At 43.6% G+C, this 14,208-nt stretch overlaps 1 protein-coding gene across 1 annotated transcript in view; it reads left to right on the plus strand.

Moving 5' to 3' along the window:
- TDRD7 (tudor domain containing 7) overlaps positions 1–13,989 on the plus strand; it is a 1,553,655-nt gene extending 1,539,666 nt beyond the window's left edge. The window contains exon 11 of the mRNA XM_044060339.1: positions 13,452–13,989. Within this exon, the coding sequence (XP_043916274.1) occupies positions 13,452–13,669 (218 nt within the window). The 3' untranslated portion in view covers positions 13,670–13,989. The remainder of the gene's footprint in view (positions 1–13,451) is intronic.
- The last annotated feature ends 219 nt before the right edge of the window (positions 13,990–14,208 follow it).

The following is a 14,208-nucleotide window of genomic DNA, read 5'->3' on the forward strand; positions in this document are numbered from 1 at the left end:
AACAGCTAGGAATCCTACCCCCTCTGATAGAGATTCCAGGGCGCTGGATAGATCGGGAAAGAAGGTTTATACATCTCCAACCTTGGCAATTAGGGCCTTAAACTGCCAGTTTCATATGCTTAAATATCAACAGCATGTTATGGGATTATTGAAACATGGGATTATTGAAACAGAAAATGATGTTGATTTCTGAATGTGTAGAAAATAAGGAATTACAGGAATTATTGCATGCAGCAGAACAAGTTGGAAAGCATACTTTGCAATGTGGTTTTGATTCCTTAGAGGCCTCCTGTAGGGCCGCAGTTGCTGGATCTGTGATTAGAAGGCATGCCTGGCTCAAGGAGCAAAATTTGCCTGATCATGTTAAAGCTAAATTGTCGGATGCACATTTACAGCATGATACTCGTGTTTTGTAATAAGGCAGAAGAGGTTTTAAAGAAAATGGAAGACAAAGCTATGTCTATGCAAACTGTAAAAGACTTCTTAGAAGTGCAGCCACCAAGATTCAGCAGACACTGGCCTACAAAAGAATGGTCCTTTCCTGTGTCCGACAGAGCTTCATGGGGAAATCCAGGCGCTCAGAAGGCTCTAGATACCAATCACAGGATTCTTACAGGTCAAAGCAGTGGGGTGCCTCTACCTCCAAATCTGGAGGAAATAAAGCACAACCCTACAGTAAACAGGCTCAATAACCTCCCTCTGCCATCACCAGGCTCTTATCTTTTGGCAGCCGCCTTAGGGGGAAAACTAGCACTTCATGCACACAATTGGCAGTTAATAACCCAGGACAAGTGGGTATTAAACATAGTATCCCAGGGATACAGATTTAATTTCCATACCTTGCCAATTCCAAACAGTTGGCCAGATCTGCCACAAAATCAATGGGCAGAGGCACAGAAACAAGTGACGTCCCTCATGGATATGGGGGCTATTCAGCCAGTGCCAGAACAGGAAAAAGGACAAGACTGTTCTTGGTACCCAGAAAAGACAATGCCTGGCACCCAATACTGGATTTAGCGATTTTGAACACATTCTTGGACATACCAAAATTCAAAATGCTAACTTTGCAGCAGCTTCTGCCCATGCTGGGCAAAATGCTTGGCTGGTGACATTAGACCTAAAAGAGGCATACCTGCATGGGCAAGAACGCTTGGCTAGTGACTCTAGACTTAAAAGGGGCATACCTGCATATCCCAATAAGGGAATCGTGCAGAAGATACTTCCGCTTCAAGGCTGGTTTTATACATTACCAATTTTCTGCACTGCCCTTTGGCTTATCTACTGCGCCCAGGGTCTTTGCAAAGTGCCTGGCACCAGTAATTGCATTTTGCAGACAAAGAAGCATACAAATCTATCCTTACTTGGACGACTGTCTCATTCAAGCAGAAAACAAGGACATTCTTCTTCAACATCTGGCATTTGTGAAAAGACTTCTAACATGCCTAGGGTACACAATAAACGAAAAGAAATCACATTCCTGGGTGCATGTTTGAATGCAACTGCCCAGATGGCTTACCTTACGCCAGACAAACAAAGGCAACTATTTACTTCAAACAGATGGCAACGAAAACCCAGTTATCTGCAAGACAAATTCTGCAGGCTTTGGGGTTCATGGCATTCTGCATTCTACTGATTCCATATGCAAGACTGCATATGAGGAAACTACAGTGGTACCTAGAAAGTTTATGGAGTCAACATTGTCACAGTCTGGAAACAATGATTCCTCTCATTCCCTGTCTATAACAAGAGTTTCTTTGGTGGGCAGAGACATGTCACCAGAACATGGGACAGTCTTTCACTCTACCCCCTGCCAACCAAACCCTAACTACAGACGCATCAGACTATACTTGGGGGGCCCACCTAGCAGGGAGGTGCATTCAGGGCATATGGAGCCCAAAACAAATGCATCTGCATATCAACCAGAAAGAGATGTTAACTGTTCAGAATTCCCTGATGGCCTTCAAGGACTTACTTCATCTAGGACAACTACTGATAAAGATGGACAACACCACGGTTATGTGGTACATAAACAAGCAGGGGGGCACACATTCCTACCCCCTTTGCAGACTAGCCATGGCATTGTGGGGCACAGCCTTGACTTACCATGTACATTTTCAAGCTCAATTCCTGCCAGGAAAACAAAATACTCTGGCAGACGACCTAAGCAGAAATCTTATGGACCCTCACGAGTGGAAACTGGATCCACAAGTCTTCAGCATGATAACAGAGAAATGGGAGAGCCCGGACATATCTGTTTGCCTCTCCCCAGAATTATCAACTGGACAAATTCTGCGCAAGAACTTATCACAGACAAGCATGGAAAGTGGATGCCCTATCCTTCAGTTGGAAAAACATATCAGTGTACGCCTTTCCTCCTCTGCCACTTGTTCCCAAGGTCCTACTAAAGGTCAGACAGGAAAAACCAAAAATGATTCTAATTGCCCCGGACTGGCCTCTCAAGCACTGGTACCCAATTCTAAGGAGTATGTTTCAACTCACTCCTTGGTACTTACCTCAAATACTTCATCTGCTGTCTCAGCAGAACAATCAAATTCTGTACAATCAGCTCCAAACTCTGAACCTGGCAGCATGGCTGATAGTTATTCAAACAACACCTCTCAGTAAGTCTGTGATGGATGTCATTTTGGAAGCCAGAAGGCCTAATACTAGAAAATCTTATGCTGAAAAATGGAAGAGATTCTGTGCTTGGAACCAAGCACAAGGAACTGACACAGCAAAGCCAAATATTCCTCAGATTTTACAATACTTGACTGAGATGCTTGACAAGGGCCTATCTTTTTCATCAATAAAAATCCATGCCTCTGCCATCTCGGCTCATTATAACACAGAGCCGCCCATCTTTTCTCATTCTGTGCTAAAACAGCATCTTAGAGGGGCCAAAAATTTAAGGCCTCCCAGATGATCACCAACTCCTGCATGGGACCTCAATTTTGTGTTGGAAAATTTCACCTTGCCTCCATTTGAATCAGCTGCTACTGCAGATATAAAGTTTTTATCTTGGAAAACAGCTTTCCTTCTGGCAATCACTTCAGCAAGAAGTTTTCAAAACTACAGGCTCTCATGGCTGTGGAGCCTTTCATTATATTTTACCCAGACAGGGTGTCCCGTGTCCCTCAGGACCAATCCTTCATTTATGCCTAAGGTGGTATCCAGTGTGGCTCTTAACCAAACTATTCACCTGCCAACTTTTTACCCAAATCTGCAAAACAAGGGGGAGCGGATTCTGCGTTCCTTGGATGTACACAGACAACTAAGATTCTACTTAAAGAGGACCAAATCTCTAAGAAAGTCTGAGCAGCTACTGGTGGCATTTGCTGCAGGATCAGAGGGAAAGGCTATTTCAAAGCAAACTGTTTCAAAGTGGATAAGCCACTGCATTCGTTTCTGCTATTTGCATCATGGTAAACTGGTGTCCAAGGGAATTAGGTCACATTCCACCAGGGCTGCCATCTACCTCAGCAGCTTTTCTCAGAGGGGTGCTAACCAAAGACATTCTAGAAGCTGCTACTTGGAGTTCTGTTCATACTTTTAAAAAGCATTATCATTTGCCTCTCTTCTCTAAGTCCAGGGCAGGCTTTGCCACTGCAGTTCTGCAGGGCCTTATAGCTGCTCCTAATGCTATTTAGTTCCAGCCTTCCATCCATAGCTTTGGGATTCTACCCAAATGTAATGATTGCAACAGTAAAACACGAAGAACATAGTACAGTTGTGTACACTTACCATAAATGTAGATGTTCGAGTGTATTCAGTGTTGAAGTCCGGGTTACCCACCCGCCACCCCCCTTTATTCTACAGCTTCTCTTTCCTTCACTGTATTCTACAGCCTTTGTGGTGTATTTGCTTTTAGATGAAGGTAAAGTTTATGTTGTGACAATTGCATGCATGTATAGTTTTATATATATATATATATATATATATATATGTATATATATATATATATATATATATATATATGGATCCCCTACACTTCATCGAAACGCCACAACGCCGACACACAAATCACCGACACTAAAGGACTGACAACACAGATGACCGACAAGGTGAGAACCCGACGGACTCGGTAAGTGTGCGATAGAGTGAGGGATTTCGTGTTAGGGAGCGGACAGGTAAGTGTGCGATAGTGAGGGGCTGTAGTTTTAGGGGCGGGTTAAGTGAGTTAGGGTTAGGGTGTGGGGTAGGGTAAGTGTGTGATAGTGACGGACTATATGTTTAAGGGTGGGTTAAGTGAGTTAGGGTTAGGGTGCAGGTAGGGTGTGTGTGCGATAGTGACGGACTGTGGGTTTAGGGGTGGGTTAAGTGAGTTAGGGTTAGGGTGCGGGTAGGGTAAGTGTGCGGTTGTGTCGGACCTTAGGGTTAGGGTTTGGGTTAAGGTTAGTGCATGTATGGTTGTGTGTGTTGTCGGTATTGTGTGTTGTCGGTCTTTTGGTGTCGGTGATTTGTGTGTCGGCGTTCGGTGAAGTGTAGGGATCCATATATATATATATATATATATATATATATATATATATATATATATATGTGTGTGTGTGTTTTTGCTCCCCATTTGGGAGGCACCTGACATCTGGGGCAAGAAAAACTAAAGAAAATGGTGTCGGCTGCCTGTTTTATACCCCTGACGACCTGACGTCATAGAAGAGGAGACAGCAACTGTCGCAGAACCGAAGACTTTGATATTCATGCCGACTGAGGGCAACCTGCCAGCAGATTACCCAAATGCTGTGACTGCAACAGTGGAATACACTCGAACATCTACATTTATGGTAAGTGTACGCAACTGTACTTTATCCTCCCTCCAGCCCCCTGACTTCTATTGGCTATACCTCTATTCATGCTTGCTATTTTTAAAGCTTTTTGGTGTATTTGCTTTTTTGTTGGAGGTGTAACCTTATACATATATATATATATATATATATATATATGTGTGTGTGTGTGTGTGTATATATATATATATATAATCTCCCATGATGGGGGCACCTGACATTTGGGGCAAGAAAAACTGATGTAATGGCGCCGGCTGCATGCTTTATACCCCTGACTGCCTGACGTCATGGAAGATGAGACAGCAACTAACGCAGAACCCAAGACTTTGTTAATCAGGCCAACTGAGGGCTACTATCCCAAATGTGATAACTGCAACAGTGAATACACTCGAACATGTACATTTATGGCAAGTGTACACAACTGTACTTTTCTTACCCTACCCAAAGCCACAGTAACCATGAATGCTTCCCTTCTGGGGAGGAGCCCTACAAAGGAAAGCGGTCCAGGGTGCCTGGTCCCAATCAAGGCCCACTTACACAATAGTGTTTTGAGAAGACCATTCGTTCTTGCATTGCTGGCCTTTCAAGACTGCCTCCCTAAAGGTGGGATTGTCAAGCAACAACAGTGGTGGTGGTGAGGTAAGTGAGCAAACAGGGAAAACCTGATCCTACCCCCCTTATCAACAGGTGATGAAGGTGTGGCGATGGACAATGTTCTCACAGTACTTAGGGATAGCAGGACCCATTTTAAGGAAATCTAACATTCTAGTGGACAGTTAAAGCAGGAGCTCACTGATGCCTCATGGGGAGGTCCATCATTCCAACAGTAGCAGCATACATTTTTCTGCCACTGGGGCCAGCCATGTTGTGACCTGTTTGTGACTCCTTTCACCACCAAACGCAGTGCTGCCTTCGCCCTGATCACCCATCCACCTTAACCCCCCCCCACAAGGAACAGTCACTGTGGGATACTTTTCTGTATGCTTAGCCTCTGGTTCTCCTGTACACTTGTCTTCCAACAACCTTGATGACTAAGTTCCTACAAAAAGCCACCCATTGCAGATTGACAGTGATTCTTATTACCCTCCTCTGGCCCAGACAAATATGGTTTCCCTTCCTGTGGCCTCTTCACTCATATTGGGTTCTGATCTTGCATTCTTCAGGACAGTGTCACCTGAATCCAAACCCTTCCGGCTAACTGGTGAGTTTCTCCAGTTGTAGTGATGGCCAGGGTATCCCAGGCTTTCTTAAAGTAAATTTCATCTCCTTGTTCTAGAAGCCCTCTAAACAGGTTTATGCCAACAAATGGAAACTGTTTGGTATCTGGGCCGCATCCAAGGGATTGTATCCCTTCTCTGCTCCCCCTTGCAGGCTGTTCTAGACTTTCTTGCAGAGATGTGCCAATCAGGATATGTTTGTTATTCCATTAAGGTTCAGATGGCAGCCATTTCCAATTTTCTTATCAGCCAAAGTCATACCCTGTTTGCATCTTTGAGGCTATCCAAGGCCTTTTCTAAGGGTACTTTTTTGCATAGGCTTCCAGTAAGGTATCCCTTTCCTCCATGGGATGAGCTCTATGTTCTTCAGTCCTTGAGAAGATGCCCCCCCTCTAAATTTGAACCAGCAGCTGCAATGTGTATTAAGTTTTTATCTCATAAGAATGTCTGTAATAGCCATTACTTCAGCTAAAACATTTCTGAGCCACAGTCTTTATCCTGCAAATCTCCCTATCTTTTCTTTCACAAAGATAGGGTCTCATTGAGAATTTACCCATCTTTCTTATCCAAAGTGACCTCAAAATATGATTCGACTCAATCTATTTGAATTACCCATTTTCTTTTCTAAATTAGTTAACAGAGACATGCTTCATTGTTTGGATATCCAGCAGTTGAGACCCTATTTAGAAAAGGAAACATTCCAGGAATTCAGACCGTTTGTTATCCTTTTCCATAGCTAAATTTGAGGAACCAGTTTCCATGGTTACCCTGCCCATATGACTTTCTGATTACATTTGCTTTGTTTACTCATCAAAAGTATCTCTCTTCCTTGTAAACAGCCCATTTCACAAAAGCAATAGCTACTTCTACAGTCATTTTCTGCTCATATTGCTTTGGATGATACATATCCAACGGTCATTTGGGCCTCTACGCATATATCTCTGTTATTCATTAAAAGTTGGATATTCATTCTAGATCTAGAACAACCTTCATCTTCACCATATTGTGAAATGTTCTCTCAGAGAACTACCCAGTTGTCCCAAAGGTTGAGGCAGATGGAAAAGACCGCATCGACTAAGAAAGTTAAGTACATACCCGGATGATAGAGCCTTATTGTCGTCTTCCATCTGTCTCAACCATCTCTCTCCCCGTTCCCCTTCCAAATTGTCACTGATAATTTTGGCTCGAGTAGACCTTTCAGATTCACTGAGGTCTAAGACTAGGACCACTGTTGGTCTATTTTCCACCTAAGGTTGGCACAGTTTTACAGCTGTGAGGGCAGATGTCCTTCAAGGATGCATCTGCAGTCCTTACAAATGGGTTGTCCTGTCGTCAGGCAGCCCTTCGGTCGGCCGGATTCCAAAGTCTGGGTCTGGCCTCGGCTGGTGTCGCACTTCACCTGACGTCATAGCGGCAGTTATTCGGGTATAAAGGCATCAGCCGACGCCATTTTCCTCAGTCTTTCTTGCCGCTTGGCGCCCGAAGCAGAAGCTGTTCGCAAGTGCCGGTCGGTCAGATCCAGAGATTACTACTACCGAATACTACTTCGAAGACTTCTAAAAAGCTAAGTACCCCGTTGGGGACTCTTTCTTGCCTCAGCCGATGTCAGAGAAAGTGAATAACTTTATCTTGTGGGAAACAAATACCTCATAAAGATTTCCACTCCTACTGTATACATTGTTTAGGCTTGTCTAGCCTGCGCTTCTTTTAACCGACGGACGCTTAGACGTCGGTCGGAGTTTGCTGAACAAATTTTCAGCTCTGATTTTGCCTACATTATGCCGTCGGATCCTCCGACAACGCAAATTTCCAAAAAACGAAAAGAAAAGGACCGACACTCGCGGTCCGCGGTATCGGCCGAAACCGCGATTAAGCAAACCGCGATTAAGCAAACCGCGAGTGTCTCGGTTTCGGCCGAAACCGAGCAAGCGGTTCTTTCTCCAGCCGAAACCATGCCTTCTACCGAGGCCTCCTCTAACCTGGTAGAATCTGCTTCTGAAATCCAGCCCTCTGTTGCGGTTTCTCAGGAATTATCAGACACAATTCCCCTGGATATTTCAACCCCTGCACGTGGAGCTGCTAGGCCTCCTGCAGCCATGTCTATTAAGGCCTTTGCCAGGGCTAAAGCAGCCAAAGCTTCAAAAACTGTGCCTGCCAAACCCCCCTCACACAGGTCCAGCACTAGCTCTCATATGCTATCTTTGGCTGAGGATTTAATTTCTTTAATTCGTGGATCCCAGCCTCATCCAGACAGGTCCTCTCCCACCTCCAGAAAAGAGACCTAGAGCAGAGGCCCCTGAACCAGTATGCACTGATGGTTCCTCTGATGAATCAGAACATACAGACCTTCCTGAGGCTTCTTATTCTCCTTATGAAGACTCTGATGCTGAAGAGTCCATTCCTTCAGCCTCTCCACCTGAGGAATTTTCCTTTGGGGAAACCTTGCATGCTATGAGGGAACAATTTCAGTGGCAGGGCCAAGATTTCTCAGACTCCAGAAAAAGGCTTAGAACCTTTCTACATTTGCCACAACATAGGCCTTTAGCTATACCTCCAGTCCTTTCTGTTGTAGATGATGCATTTAATGATGCTTGCACTGCTCCTGATTCATTACCTCCGGCTCCTGCTAAGCCCGATAGGTTCTACAGGGTCCCGGACACTCATCACCATTTATACAAGGCTCCTTTTGCAGATCCAGAGACCATCGCCCAGGGCCCTAAAGCTGTAGCTGCTACTTCTACTAAAAACCCTCTCCCCTCTGAAAGGGAATCCAGGTCCTTAGAGAGATGGGGTAAAAAAGTTTACACTTCTGCTACCTTGTCAAGAGTTTATGCTTGACCAGTTAACTAAAAAGCTTTCCTCTGAAGAATCTTTAGATAATAAATATGTTCAGGAAATGGTACATAACATACAGCAGGTTAGTAACCATTCTTTAAAATGTGGCTATGATGCACTGGAGGCTTCCTTTAGATCAGCCATGACTGGCACAGTTATCAGGAGACATGCATGGTTGAAAGAACTGGCATTACCAGACCATATCAAATCAAAGCTTTTGGATGCACCCATGGACAAGGTCAATTTATTTGGTTCCCCTGCTCAGCAGGTGCTAAAAAAGATGGAAGAGAAGGCGAAATCTGTACAAACGGTGAAAGATTTCTTACAGGTTCAACCTCCAAGGTTTAGCAGGAACTGGCCCTCCAAGAATTGGTCCTTTCCGGACTCCTCTAAGCCTCAGAGAGGCAGGAATAGGCGTTCAAGAGGCAGAAACCAATCCAGGGGTGCCTACAGGGGACGCCAATGGCAAGGTAACAACCAGCGAGGCACGGACGCAGCCACCACCACTACAACAACTCAATCACAGTGACTTGACAGTGGCACCTACCAGGGAACAACTAGAAGCACCCTTAGGCGGAAAACTAACCTTATTTTCAAAAACTGGCATTGCATCACAAGGGAAAAATGGATTTTGCAAACTATAGACCAAGGTTACAGGTTCCATTTCCATACTCTACCAGGGAAGAGAGGAATGCCAAACCTACCACCTACTCAAAGGACAGAAGCTCTAAAACAAATATCTCAGCTATTAAGAATGAGAGCTGTGGAAAAGGTACCATCTATGGAGCAAGGAAAGGGATTTTACTCCAGACTCTTCCTGGTACCAAGAAAAGAAAACAAATGGAGACCCATTCTAGACCTGTCCGCTTTAAACACATTCCTTATTGTTCCAAAATTCAAAATGCTGACCCTACAGCAGCTTCTTCCCATGCTGGGCAAGGAGTCTTGGCTGGTAACTCTAGATCTCAAGGAGGCATACCTGCACATCCCCATAAGACCAATTTGCAGAAGATACCTCAGATTTCTTGCAGGATCAGAGCATTATCAATTTTCAGCATTGCCCTTTGGCTTATCTACTGCGCCCAGAGTGTTCACGAAATGCCTGGCATCAGTAATTGCTCATTGCAGACTTCAGGGAATCCAAATTTATCCCTACCTGGACGACTGCCTGATACAAGCGGACAACAAAAGCAAGCTAGCAGAAGACTTACAAAGAGTCATTTACCTGCTGCAAGCCTTGGGATATACATTCAATATAAAAAAGTCAAGGCTGATTCCATCCCAAAGAATAACCTTTCTGGGTGCAGAGCTGGACACATCAAAACAAATAGCATTCCTAACTGCAGAAAAGAAAGAGCAACTACCTCTCTACTTCTTGGCATTAACAAAGCAGAACCACCTAACTGCAAGAAAAGTACTGCAAGCTCTAGGCTTCATGGCATCCTGCATAATTCTGGTCCCTCATGCCAGACTGCATATGAGAAAGCTACAGTGGTACCTAAGGAATTTGTGGTCCCAACACAAGCACAGCCTAGAAACCAAAATCCCAATAATCCCATGCCTGAAACAAGAGTTCCTATGGTGGGCTCAGGCCTGTCAATCAAACACAGGATTGCCCTTCTGCAACAGCCAACCAAGCCAAACCATCACGACAGATGCCTCAGACCTCGGTTGGAGGGCACACATGCTGGGCAAGTGCATACAAGGCTTATGGACTCAAGACCAGCTGCGCCTACACATAAATCTAAAGGAAATGCTGGCAGTAAAATTGGCAATCCAGTCATTCAGACCATTTCTCCAAGAAGGTCAGTTGATGATAAGGACAGATAACACCACAGTTATGTGGTACATCAACAAACAGGGAGGCACCCATTCATATCCTCTATGCCGGCTGGCACTGGACCTATGGGATGTGGCCCTGAGCTACAACATTCAGTTACAAGCAATTTTTGTACCGGGAAAAGAAAACATTCTAGCAGACACATTAAGCAGAACATTCACAGATGCCCACGAATGGATGCTTCATCCGGACATCTTCAAAGCCATCACAAGGGAATGGAGATTACCACAAATAGACTTGTTTGCATCCCCATTCATTCACCAGCTAAAGAAATTCTGCACAAGGACGTACCACCCACTTGCTTGGAAGGTGGACTCCCTATCTTTCAGTTGGAAAAACCTGACAGCATACGCATTCCCACCACTTCCTTTGATGCACAAGGTGCTTCTGAAGATCAAAGAGGACCGTCCAAGGATCATTCTGATAGCTCCAGACTGGCCAAGACAACACTGGTACCCATTGCTGAGGAGCATGTCTCGGGAACAAATATGGACACTACCCCTGATACCATTACTGTTAACGCAGAACAACTACAACACCCTGCATCCAAACCTGAAAACTCTGCAGCTAACTGCCTGGAACATTACATAACAGCAATTAACCCAAATTTATCCCAAAGGGTTAAAGACATAATCCTGGAGGCTCGCAGACCTTCAACAAGAAAGAATTATGCAGCAAAATGGAAAAGATATCTCATTTGGAGTACTGCAAAGGGAGAAGATGTGACTCTGGTAAACATGGCCAACATCCTGGAGTACTTGGCAGAGCTCTTCCACACAGGCCTGTCCTATTCTTCCATCAAGATACATGCATCAGCTATTTCAGCACAATACAGCTTGGATCCTCCTGTCTTCTCTCATCCCCTGCTCAGACAGTTTCTGAGAGGAATTAAAATGTAAAACCTCCCAGGAAACCACCATTGCCAGCATGGGACTTGAACTTTGTGCTAGAAAATTGACACTTCCTCCTTTCGAGCCAGCAGCAACAGCAGAATTACAATACTTATCCTGGAAGACTGCTTTCCTGCTGGCAATAACTTCAGCAAGAAGGGTCTCTGAACTACAGGCATTAATGGCAGTGCAACCCTTCCTGATCTTCCATCAAGATAGTGTGTCCATGAGAACAAATCCTACATTTATGCCTAAGGTGGTATCCAGAGTGTCATTAAATCAGGCTATCCACCTACCTACATTCTTCCCAAACCCACAGAACAGGGGAGAAAGACTTTTGCATACCTTGGATGTACACAGACAGTTATGCTACTACCTGGACAGGACTAAGTCCAATAGAAAGACTGACCAGCTTCTGGTAGCATATGCCACAGGAAAGGAAGGAAAACCAATTTCAAAACAGACAATCTCCAAATGGATAGGAAATTGCATTAGATTTTGTTACTCCTACCATGGAAAGAAAACTCCAGAGAACATCAGGCCTCACTCCACAAGGGCTACAGCCACTACCACAGCTTTCTTACGAGGAGTGGCTACCAAGGACATTATAGAGGCTGCTACTTGGACCTCCGTGCATACATTTGCCAAGCATTACAATTTACCTTTATACTCTAGATCCCGAGCAGGTTTTTCCACTGCTGTTTTGCAAGGGATCCTAGCTACACCATAATCTCTACTCTTTCCTCCTCCCCTTGTTTAGCTATGGTATTCTACCCATTTGTAAGGACTGCAGATGCATCCTTGAAGGACATAGTACAGTTTTGTACCTACCATAAATGTAGATGTCCGATAGGAATGCATCTGCAGTCAGGATTACCCACCCACCTTCCGCTCTGAGGTACTCCTAGGGTATTTGCCAGCCTTCAGCTAGCTTGGGGGGGGATCTATTATGGTGTATTTGTTTGTATATATGTACATACATTCTTATTTTTTGTGTTTGCTCTCTACTATTTGGAATCATTGGCATTTATCCAAATTTAGCCTTCCAAGAGGGCACCTGGCATCTGGGGCAAGAAACACTGAGGAAAATGGCGTCGGCTGATGCCTTTATACCCGAATAACTGCAGCTATGACATCGGGTGAAGTGCGACACCAGCCGAGGCCAGACCCAGACTTTGGAATCTGGCCGACCGAAGGGCTGCCTGACGACAGGACAACCCATTTGTAAGGACTGCAGATGCATTCCTATCGGACATCTACATTTATGGTAGGTACAAAACTGTACTTTCTTTGAAGTAAAAATTTGGGGGTTTTGAGACAAACTTGATCTGAAGATTATTAGGCAGGCATGCATTATGAGAGATGAGGCAGAGCTTTGGAACTTGAAGATTCAGAGATTGCCAGCATCAGATCTGATAACCCAAAGCTTGAGATGGATGGAAGAAGATAACAGAGCTATAATTATGTTAAGTATTTCACTTTTTTTTTTGTGTATTGTATTAGTTATACTGAATAAGGTGCTTTGTGGTACTGAAAACAGTGTATTTGTTGGTTTCCTTGCTTTTACAGCCATGTTTTTTTTGAGCACTGCTGAGTTTTTATGTGGTTTGGACTGTCTTTTTATTTGTGCACCTCCTTTACATTGAGTATTTTCCATTGTGCTCTGCTTGGTTTTTGCTCAGTCAGTAGCCTGTGCTGACTAGGGTGGACCCCACTGGGATAAATGCATAGGTGGGGAAAGCCATCTAAGTGTTTTGCAAAGGAATTAGTAAATAAGAATGAAACCTAATTTAGTATTTCTTAATTGAACTGTTTGAGATTCAATTTTTTTAATTTATTACATACTGATTTTTATTTTATTTATTTTTTATTTATTATTATTATTCAGGAGTGGACCGCGGCCATTGGTCTGAGGAAGCTTCAATTCTTTTCCGCAATAATGTAGAAAATAAGCCTTTGGTGGCTGTAGTCCAAGAAATTCATGAAGGCCAGACTTTTTGGGATCGAAAAATAGTTACATTTTTGGTGGACACATCTCTTCCAGATACTGATGTATGGATTCATGACCTCGTGTGTGAATACATAGTGGGAATTTCAGCATCCTAATACCCTTCCTAAAATTATATTTTTTTATTTCTAGTTTATAGCACTAACAATTGAAAATGTAGCATGATACGTAGTAAAGGCGTGAGCAAATTTTCAATTTATAGTTGATTCAGATAAATCAGCAGCACCACAACAGTGTGGAAATCTGCCCATTTTGTTTTCTGTAAACTATACTTAGAGCAAACTTTTGTTTATGTATATACATTATAAATATGTATTTAAAAGCAATTATTTTAAATATTTGCACTATAAATAATATTGGCATAACATTAAGAGGAATTGTCAAAGTGGTGGTAAGAAATAAAAAAGTCTGTCTTCTATTTCTGAGAGGCATTGTTATTTTAATACTGTTAGTTTGTCCTCAGGGGTGTGTCATTTATTGGTATTTCTGGTGTTAGGGTACCTCCAAGTTTCACTTAGTTTCTCAGTATTTTCTTTGGAGCAGTCCATTAGGGATTTGTGTATGTTATATACCTGAAATGATGCAGTTACGTTATATTATTCCTTTCCAGCAGTACCTGTCTGTTATTTCCTGCACA

This window comes from Protopterus annectens, chromosome 2.part0 (assembly GCF_019279795.1).
Source record: "Protopterus annectens isolate FY-2018-M chromosome 2.part0, PAN1.0, whole genome shotgun sequence".
In the NCBI taxonomy this organism is placed as follows: domain Eukaryota; kingdom Metazoa; phylum Chordata; order Ceratodontiformes; family Protopteridae; genus Protopterus; species Protopterus annectens.